General features: G+C 35.8%; 1 protein-coding gene across 1 annotated transcript in view; it reads left to right on the top strand.

Annotated features, from left to right (window-relative positions):
• The first annotated feature begins 800 nt into the window (after positions 1 to 800).
• LOC107144315 (amine oxidase [flavin-containing] B) overlaps positions 801 to 10590 on the top strand; it is a 29949-nt gene continuing 20159 nt past the window's right edge. Inside the window, exons 1-5 of the mRNA XM_015488119.2 lie at positions 801 to 955; positions 1961 to 2052; positions 7774 to 7915; positions 9335 to 9484; positions 10031 to 10190. Of these exons, the coding sequence (XP_015343605.1) occupies positions 935 to 955; positions 1961 to 2052; positions 7774 to 7915; positions 9335 to 9484; positions 10031 to 10190 (565 nt within the window). The 5' untranslated portion in view covers positions 801 to 934. The remainder of the gene's footprint in view (positions 956 to 1960; positions 2053 to 7773; positions 7916 to 9334; positions 9485 to 10030; positions 10191 to 10590) is intronic.

The raw sequence follows: 10590 nt of genomic DNA, 5'->3' as shown, positions 1-10590 counted from the left end.
GGAGGATGGGAAAGGCAGCGGAGCACAACAGACACTAGGATGGCAATATGTAAATCAATGGATGTGTAACTGATGTGATTCTGCAATCTGTGTATGGGGTGAAGGTGGGAGTTCATAACCCACTTGAATCAAAGTGTGGAATATGATATGTCAAGAAATTTGTAATGTTTTGAACAACCCACAATAAAAAATTAAAAAAAAAATAAAAATAAATTGTATAATGTTTGTACTTGTAACTTTCTGATTCTCTGTGAACACAGGGGCTCACAGGGGTTCCTGATTCTGATATCTACAGGCATTATTGGCAAATAAGATGACTTTTGGTAACCTTCTTCTGTATGTACTGGCATTTAAATTTTACATGGTAAGGATGCCACTTTCAGAGAGAAACCTCTCTATTGTGCTTGGTTTGACACCAAATTTATGTGGTGAACAGAAGATTTTACTGGAAATCTCTGCTAAAACGTTAAATAGGCCAGGCACGATGGTGCACACCTGTAATCCCAGTGATGTGGGAGGCTGAGGCAGGAGGGTTGAGAGTTCAAAGCCAGCCTCGGCAAAAGCAAGGTCCTAAGCAATTCAGTGAGATCCTGCCACTAAATAAAATACAAAATAGGGCTGAGAATGTGGCTTAGTGGTTGAGTGCCCCTGAGTTCAATCCCTAGTAGCCCCCCCCCCTCAAAAAAAAGTTAAATTAGGATTCTAAGGACACAAGGAGCCAAGAATTGAGGGTATGTTACGTATTGATCACTAACATGATTTTGTTGGCTGACATTTACCAATTTGGAAGATTTAACTACACTTACATTATAGCTAATGTTTCTTTCAAAAAGTATTTTGTGTCTCACAGGGCAAATCATACCCCTTCAGAGGCCCATTCCCACCAGTGTGGAATCCAATTACCTACTTAGATCATAACAACTTTTGGAGGACAATGGATGACATGGGGCAAGAGGTAAAGTTTCCCAAAGCTTCTTTGTTGGTATTTGTATTTTTCTATCTATTACCCATCTCCCATGCCTTACACATTGTGAGCACATAGTAACAATCAGTAAAGATCTGTGAAATGAATAAATTTGTTTTTAACCTCTAAAAGAATGAGATGTCAAAAGACTGCTATTTGTATACTACTGATGAGCTATAGAAGATTATGTATGGCTCAACCTTCCTGAGAAGATGTTTCTAATTTAGAAAATCCTCAGGACACTGCAAAGACTTCTGGATCTTTTATTCTACACTGTGCCCAAACCTGAAGCCCATAAGTAAACACATGTAAAGCCTAACTGAAGACTCTGATTTGTTGATTTAGTGAAGCTGTCTGGTTCTAGTTAAAGAGTTAAATTTAAAAATGTTCTCTGTAAATTAGTAAGTTAGTACAGTATGTTCCCCTTATCCATGGATTTACTTTCTGCATATTTAGTTACCCATGGTCAAATATGTCTGAAAATATTACATGGAAAATTCCAGAAATAAACAGACGCTATTCACCTAACTTTTATTAAAGTACATTGTTAAAAATTATTCTATTTTATTAACATTGTTAATCTCTTACTGAGCCTAATTTATAAATCAAACTTTAATTATAGATGTGTATGTATAGGAAAAACAAGGCATATACAGAGTTTGCTACCATCTGTGGTTTTAGGCATCTACTTGGGGACTTGGAACATATCCCCCATGGATTAAGGGGGAAGTACTGTGATCTGTTCTTGGAAATAGCCTGAATACAGCATACTTCTATTTTTTTGTGCAGGAAGTGTTATTGTTATGTACAGGTTGAATAGCATAGATACTTTAGCAGGAAAGCTACAAAGACAATGTTGTTTATGCAGTGCAAGAAACTATTGGAAGAATTTAGAAACTTGCATTTTTTCCTTTGAGTTTTTAATACTGTTTAAATAGTTATTTAGAGTGGAAAATTACTGTTGTCTTTCTCCTTCAAATCCTAATCTGAATATAGATTCCCAGTGATGCCCCATGGAAGGCACCCCTTGCAGAAGAGTGGGACCACATGACAATGAAGGAGTTGCTAAACAAGATCTGCTGGACTGAGTAAGTAAAAAAGGACTGGGATGTAGCTCAGTGGTAAAGAGACATTGGATTCAATTTCCAGTACTGAAGAAAATTTAAAGAAAAATAGCTATACATCCAATTTCCTTCTTTAGAACAGTTTTGCATCATGAAGGTGGTACTAACCCATAGAGTAGTCAGAACAGACCAGAATGTGCTGCCTACTTTCCTTAGAACAGCTTAATGATCTCATTTTCTTAAAGATCTCATTTTCAAATTGTTGATGTAGGAATATTTTTGTATTCTGAAGGTCAGGTGCACAGATGATTAGCTTATGCATTTGAAACACCTTTTGTGATGTAGGGCAACTCCTTGAAGTTTGAGTAGGACTTTCTAGGCAGTTCATAACTGTAGGGGAAACATGTAATTGGAACTACCATTATCCTTTATCGAAAAACATGTAGTATTGAGAGGAAGTATTTATGAATCAAATATTAGCATCTTATTGTTGGTGCTGGAAACTGTATAAAAACTGTGAGGAGTATTTAGACAAATGGCATAAAGAGGCCTCACCACTTCTAGACAACAGAGACAGTGGAAAGAATTGTGGGGGCTGTAATTCAAGCACATGGGGAGTTTGTGGTCAACAAAGTGAGAGAAACGGAAGCCAAGTTCAAAGAGACGGTCCTCTTATGTTGAACAACAGAAGTTAGAATTGTATTTGGCTTTGGGGTTAAAATTCTCTAGGCATTGGGGAGGGAAACAGAGTACTGACAATCAAACATAAAAATATGGTTTTAATAAATATCTGAATCTGAGGTATAGAAATACTCAAAAGACATGCAGTTTGCATATTTTTCAATATAATTCTTAAAAAAGAAGCATGAAAAGAACAAAGGAAATTAAGCATACAGGGAGAGAGAGGAAGAAAGCCAATTTAAAAGCATCATTTTTAAAAGGGAAAACTTAAAAGCCAATAAAATAAAAGATTGACTGAATTAATTATGGCACATTCCAAACATTGAATACTATAGAGTCTTTTAAAATTATGTTGTAGAGTAATACTTCATGGTTTGAAAACTCATAATATTAAACACACAGAAAAGTAGATTGTCATAGAGTGTGTACAGTGGGATATATGATCTCATTTCTAAAAAAGAAGCTGCTTATATGTGCACTGCAAAACAATAGAGATCCATTAAAATGTTTTTAACATTTAATATTATAATACAGACATTTATTTCAAGATTGTTTAAAGACATTACATTATTAAAATTATTCATCAAATATCACATTTCATAGTTGGAGAATATTCCATGGAGGGCAAATATCATAATGTATTTAATCCATTATCATTCTGTGGGACATTTTTATTACTTCTACTTTTTATTCTTATTATTATATAATTAATCTCTGTAAGAAACATATTTGTGCTTCTCCTATGTCTTCAGCCTTTGAGAGTAACCATTTCTGGAATAGTAAAATCATCTGTCATGAAATAAATGCCTATCATTAATTGTATACTTTAAAACACATGTCTAATGCTATTTAACTCTTCTTATGAGAACACAGTTGGAAATATAACTTATTATAACCATAATAAGGTTGTATCATTGATTTTTAAATGCTATACTTTAGATTTCCAAAATACAGTCATTATATAATCATCTGCATTGTTTATAACTTCTGTTATGAAAAGTTTTTCATAAATTCAGTTTTATCTTTTCTCCCCATAAACTCCTTGAAGATTGGGCCAATTATATTTCCTTATAATCATAGAGATTTGAGATTTTCTATCATTATTCTTGGCCTAGTCCACCACTTAATTAATACTGTAGGTTGTTGACTAAAAATAAAGCATTCTGAGATATTAGGAGTTTGAGAATACAAGGCAACTCTCGCCTAACTCTTCCTAAGTAAGATACACACAGAATCATTTGCTGGTTTTATTATTTTTTTTCTTTTTATACATGACAATATAGTATATTTTGACTTGGAGTATATCTTATTCTATTAGGATCCCAGTCTTGTGGATGTACATGATGGTGAGATTCACAGTGGTGTATTCATGTATGTACCTAGGAAACTGATGTTGGATTAATTCTATTGTCTTTCCTATTCCTATCCCCTCTCCCTTCCCTTCATTCCTCTTTGTCTAAGCCAATGAACTTCTATTCTTCCCTCCACTCCTGTTGTGTGTCACCATCCACATATCAGAGAGAAAAAGAAGTAATCAGAACATTCAACCTATTGTGATTCAAACTAAAGCAAAATCATACATTCAAAGACTAATGTTGATCATTCTTTCAGTTTTTGTCATTTATAAAATGCTCTTCAGGAACACAAATTATACTTCTTTCCTTTTTCCATGTATGTATTAGTGAATCATAGTTGTACATAATAGTGGGATCTGTATTTCCATATTTGTACATGTACACCGTATTATAATATAATTTAGTCAGTATCTTTCCCAGCATTTCTCCTCCCCCATCTATCTGGTCCCTTTCCTCTACTGATCTCCCTTTGATTTTCATGAGATCCACTCCCACTTTTCTTTTCCTTTTTCCTCTGTAGCTTCCGCATATGAAAGAAAACATATCACCTTTGACCTTCTGAGTTTAACTTATTTCTCTTAACATAATGGTCTCTAGTTCCATCTGTTTTCTTGCAGATGACATATGTTCATTCTTCTTTATGGCTGAACAAAACTCCATTGTGTATATATACTACAACAAATCATATTTTCAATATGATCACAGCTGTGATCAGTTTTAGAAAACCTATGCCTATCAAAACGTATCAAAATGAGACTGGTAATTATATTTTTGGGTGTAGAATATGGAAGATACCCATTCCCTTATATTTTTATCTTATGAGTTTTCCAATTATCTAATATACATATTTTTCATGTAGAAAAATGTTATAACATTTATCTCTCAAAAAGTCAACAGAGCAAAAACAAAAATATTACACTAGTTTTATTGACTTTCCATACTCAAACATTGTTCAGCTCATGCCCTTTCTTCTGATGGTCCCAGAGTAAATCAAATAAAGGATTAGAAATGGACTAGCCCACCAGAGAGAATTAAAGTTGTCCCTGCCTTATCTACACCTTGGGTTTCTGTGGTCTCAGTTATCCATTGTCAACCTCCATCTGAAAATATTATTTTTCAGGATTTTTTTTAGAAAGAGACTTTAGTCACATAACTTTTATTGTAATATATTATTGTAATTGTTTGATTTTATTACTAGGTATTGGTGTTCATCTCTTCCTGTGCCAAATTTATAAATTGAACTTTATCATGGTATATATAGGGAAAAAAAAAACAATAAATACAGGTTTTGGTACCATCTAAAGTTCAGACATTCACTAGGGATCTTAGAGTGTATCCCCTATGAATAAGAGTGGACCACTGTATTTTTAGCTCTCCCTTCATTTCAAACCAGGATTATTTCTTTCCCACCTTTTGTCAGCAGCAATTAAAATCTCAACAGTATTTTTGTGTTTAATATTGGTAGTCTAGCTGGTTTCCTGCTAAGATTTTATTATTTATGACTCCCTTTAGTCAATGTCTTGAATTTACCTATAAAATTAGGGTATAGAAAACAACAAAAGATATTTTCACTTTGAAGTACTATTTTAAGCTAATGTCTGCATATTTGCTTTGGAAAGATGCTGCAAATTGATTTTGCAATTTCCATCCTATCAGTGATCATATTGAATCTTACCAAACTAATTCTAAGTCACTTCAATGTATATATAATACATTTGTGGGATGGAATGATGGTAACTGTCACAAAAGTGCTGTTAGGTTGCAGACATTGCCAATAACTGATATATTAGTCACAATCCTATAAATTTCCAGGGTTAATATACACTAAAGTAGCGATCTGCCCTTTGGTAAGTATCTGTTCTTTCAAGGTTGTGAGTTGACTAATGATAAATGATTTTGAAGTTTTAAAAACCTGAGTTTTGAGTAAGCTTAATAGTGGGTCATGTAGTTATATATTATTAAACTCTCTGAGACTCAGTTTTCTGGCTTGTAAACTGGGGAAAGCTAACAGTTATTTTATAGGGTCATGACAACAATTGAACAAAATAAAAAGTTTAAAGAAGCTGGGCATGGTAGTGGACACCTGTAATCCCAGCAGCTCAGGAGGCTGAGACAGGAAGATCTTGAGTTCAAAGCCAGCCTCAGCAATCTAGCGAGGCCTAAGCAACTCAGTGAGACTCTGTCTCTAAATAAAATATAAAAAAGGGCTGGGGATATGGCTCAGTGGTTAAGCACCCCTGTGTTCAATCCCCCATACCAAAAAAAAAGTTTAAAGACTACTGAGTATGGAAAAACTTAAACAAATAAAAAATGGTATAATTTATTTCACCTTTTGTCAGCATTATCAGGTAGAAAATTCTGCCTCAAGTGTAACTAAACTAACAATATGCAAACTTTACAACAAAGGCAAAAACAATATTGGTCCTTATTAAAGCTATCCCAGAGTACACATTACTACTGAATTTTAGGGCATGCTAGATATAACTGAGACTTTGGAATTACGTGAGATTGTTTACTTTCTGATGTGCTTCTTGACATTATATATCCTCTAGCTATTTACATGCCAAGAAACCAAGCAAAGGTTCACCCTATATGCTTTGTTAATTGCTTTCCCACTGGTCCAGCCTTTGAGCTTGTCTTCTGTTAGAGAGTAAAATAAATTGAATGGATAACTGTGACTAATTTTGCATTCAACACAGCACCTAGCATATCCTTTGTACATTAAGGATGTTTCAAAAACTGTATTTAACTAATGGTTCTTCTCGTTTATTCATTCATTCAGGTCCCAGCTCTCATAGGTTGATATTATAGTGGGGGAAACAGCAATAAATATAATAAATCAATAATGAAGATAATTTCAGACATTGAGAAGAGTTCTAAAGATACTATACAATGTCAAAACAACATAAAATGCCAAGATTCTGGGAATATGGAAGCCAGTGCTCATTTTCACAGATAAATAAGAACACATCTTTCTTGGGAAAACATTAGAATGTGTGTTGGGGAGAGTTGAGGATGAGATAGAAGAGGTAGGCATGGGCTATGTTACTTGGGGCTATCTTATTCTGGTTTTGATTGGATGCTAGTAGAGGGATTTAATAATAGAATGACATGACTTATTTTATATTTGAGAAAGAACCCTATAATGGGGAGGGAGGTAAAGAACATCTGTCTTCTAGTGTGATCAATATATATGAGGTGAGGACAAGAGAAGGCAGAGAGGCTAGTCTGGAGGAGGTAATTGCAATACTTCTGGTAAGAGATGACACTCATTTGGTGGTGGTGAAGGTAGAGTGGTGTGTTGAGAGATGACTGGACTTCCTGATGGATTGAGTTGAGACAAAGTAATGGACAGAGAGAAAAATTAAGCTTGATTTCTAAGATGTTGGTTTTAGCTACTGAGTGAATGGTGGTGTGTTCCACTGAGATGAGGAATCACTGAAAAACAGTGGGTATGTGGGAACAAATTGTGACAGCATAGAATACGGAACACAAGCTGATTCTGAGTAAGGTATTTTGTTTCAGAGGAAGAGAAATCCCTAAATATCTGATGTCTTGTTTTATAATATTGGGTTCTATTGACATTTTCCTGCAACTTGTCAAGTTGTGCTAAATTTAGCCAAGAAAATGCATTATTTGAATAATTTCTAGATAATTAAGTTATACTCTCCTACATTTGCCAATTTTGCTGTTGCTTTTTCCTGAGCAGATCTGCAAAGAATCTTGCCACTCTCTTTGTGAACCTTTGTGTTACTGCAGAGACTCATGAGGTCTCTGCTCTATGGTTCCTGTGGTATGTGAAACAGTGTGGGGGCACAACTAGAATCATCTCAACGACCAATGGAGGACAGGTACCAATTAATTTCACCACCATCTCAACAGAAAACCACTACTACTTTCAATCATGAACTGCTGAAACTTGAGGCAGGCTTGTGGCTTTTAGTGTTTTATCATGGTAGCTCAGAGTGATATTTATAAGGAACAGTCTGTCATCAGGTAACCAGTGTAAGAACTGAGTAGCCAATGTAATTTTAGGATTAGACTTATCCCTTTTTATGGACTTTGGACATTTCTATTTGTAGATATTTCCAATTATTGTTTGGTAAATTTGTAGACTATCAGATGGACATAACTTGAGCACTTCTTAGAAAGCTCAAAAAGAAAAGTTAGAAATGCATTTTCAAATTTAAAACACATGGAATGAATTAATTCATTCATTCCCTATTCCCTGGGCCCCAGTATTACATGAGACACTATGCTAGACACAGTAGAAAGGGGATTAAAGTCCTTAGATAATCTGCTTAATAGTCACATTCATTTTCTTTTCCTTCTACTTTCTTTTCTTTTTCTCCCTCTTCCTTTTTACTCCTTCTTCTTCTTCCTGGATCTGTTTGAAATTTTTAAAAAATTAACTGAACTGAAAATTGGAAAAGAGGAGCCAGCTCAACTGTGTACACAGGCAGGCAGAATATTTGGAAGTTTTGGAACATTTGGAAGCAGGGCTCAGGGCAAGTGGGTGCAGTGAGGTGAAGTGACCTTGGTGACCACAGAAGCATCAGGCACTGTCCCAGGCTGACCTGTAGGGTGGGGTGTGGTGTAGAGGCAGGGATGTTCTGAGCTTCATTTATAGGGCAAGGCCTAGGTGAGCTCAGGCAGGTGGTAGCTGAGTAGTAGTTTCACAAGACCCAACAGCTCAACAAAACAATGCAGAAGGGCTAGGCATAGTGGCACACACCTGTAATTCCCAACTACACAGGAGGCGGAAGCAGGAGAATTGTAAGCTCTAGGCCAGCTTGGGCAACTTAGTGAGAACGTATATCAAAATAAAAAATAAAAAGGGCTGGAATGTAGCTCAGTGGTACAGTGCTTGTGTGTGCAAGGGCCTGGGTTCCATCCCAGTATTGCAAGGAAAATAAAAAGACTGGAGTTATAGCTTAGAAGTACAACACTCCTGAGTTCAACCCCCCAAATCCACCCCAAATACAAATAGGACATAGATCAGGGGTGGTGGCAAGACAGATAGGACCTGGAGATCATTCTAAGGATGTCCTGCTGAGGTTGGATCCTGGAGATCTACAAGTTGCTTTGAACTTGATTTAGAAAACCTATGATTTTATCAAAAGTCAGCAGTCCCCAGTTAGAAAACAGTGGTTAAAGATATGATTCACAACAGTTATTCTACATCTCAGATTGAAGAGAAGCTAGGAAAACAAGCCACTTAGAAATTTATAGCCATTCTTGTATTTCCCACCTGCCTGTTTTCTTTCCAGGAGAGGAAATTTGTGGGAGGATCTGGTCAAGTGAGTGAGCGAATAATGGAGCTCCTTGGGGACCGAGTAAAGCTAGAGAGACCTGTGATCCACATTGACCAAACAGGAGAAAATGTCCTCGTGGAGACCCTAAACCATGAAACATATGAGGTAACCGAGACCCTTAAACAGGTAGAGGTGGGGAGACCAGAGTCTCATAGATAACCAAAGCTTACATAAAGTCAAGAATATCTCAGCTATCATAAACCCTTTGAGAAGGTAATGTTTGAGCACAGAACTGAAGAAAATTCTGGATTAAGCCACGTGTCTGTTGGGGAGAAGATTGTCCCAAGTAGATGGAATGGCAAGTGCCAAGGTGAGAAAAAGTCTGGCATGATCAAGGAATAGCAAGGTAGTCAAAATGACAGAAGTAAGAGGAGTGAAGTTGGAAGATCAACATGAGGTGGAATCAGAAATGTACCAGGAGTCTGTTTCATGTATGACCTTGGATGTGACTGTGAGGAACTTGACTTTGATTCCAAGTGTAATGGGAAATCATTAGAGGTTTTGAACATTAGGGTTTCTTTAGGTTTTAACAGGATCTTTTCAGTTTTGCTGTCGAGACTAAATGGGGACAAGGGTGAAATGAGAGAAGATCATTAGGGAAAAACTGAAACAACATACCAATGATGTTTAAACATGTTGCTTTTCTTTCAGGCAAAATATGTGATCAGCGCTATTCCACCCATTCTGGGCATGAAGATTCACTTCAACCCACCTCTGCCAATGATGAGAAACCAGCTGATCACTCGTGTGCCTTTGGGTTCAGTCATCAAGTGCATCGTTTATTATAAGGAGCCCTTTTGGAGGAAAAATGGTTAGTACTTTCCTCATATAAAGATTTCTGCAGAAGGTCTAACACACTTGGTGTCAATATAGGCATTTGCTTGAAACTATTTTTATTAAAATTCTGGATATAACATTTTATATCCAGAATTTTAATAAAAATAGTTACAAGCAAATGCTATAAGCAGAATTCCAGGTTCTTAAATATAGTTCTTTCAAATAAAACACATCAGCACAAATTCTTGGAATTGACTTTCCTTGGTATCTGACCAACTCTTTAGTACAATTAGATGTAACATTTATTTGATCCTCCCACAAAATCTTGTGAAAATAAATTAGTACCATTTTCTAATACTTTTTTGAAATATGAGTTTGTAAAGCTATTTGCAGTGGTGGGAATTCTGGAAATTTCCAGGCCATCTCTCATTAGT

This window comes from Marmota marmota, unplaced genomic scaffold (genome assembly GCF_001458135.2).
Source record: "Marmota marmota marmota unplaced genomic scaffold, marMar, whole genome shotgun sequence".
Taxonomy (NCBI): Eukaryota; Metazoa; Chordata; class Mammalia; order Rodentia; family Sciuridae; genus Marmota; species Marmota marmota.
Note: the sequence above shows the minus strand (reverse complement) of the source record. Positions and strands in the feature narration are given on the sequence as shown.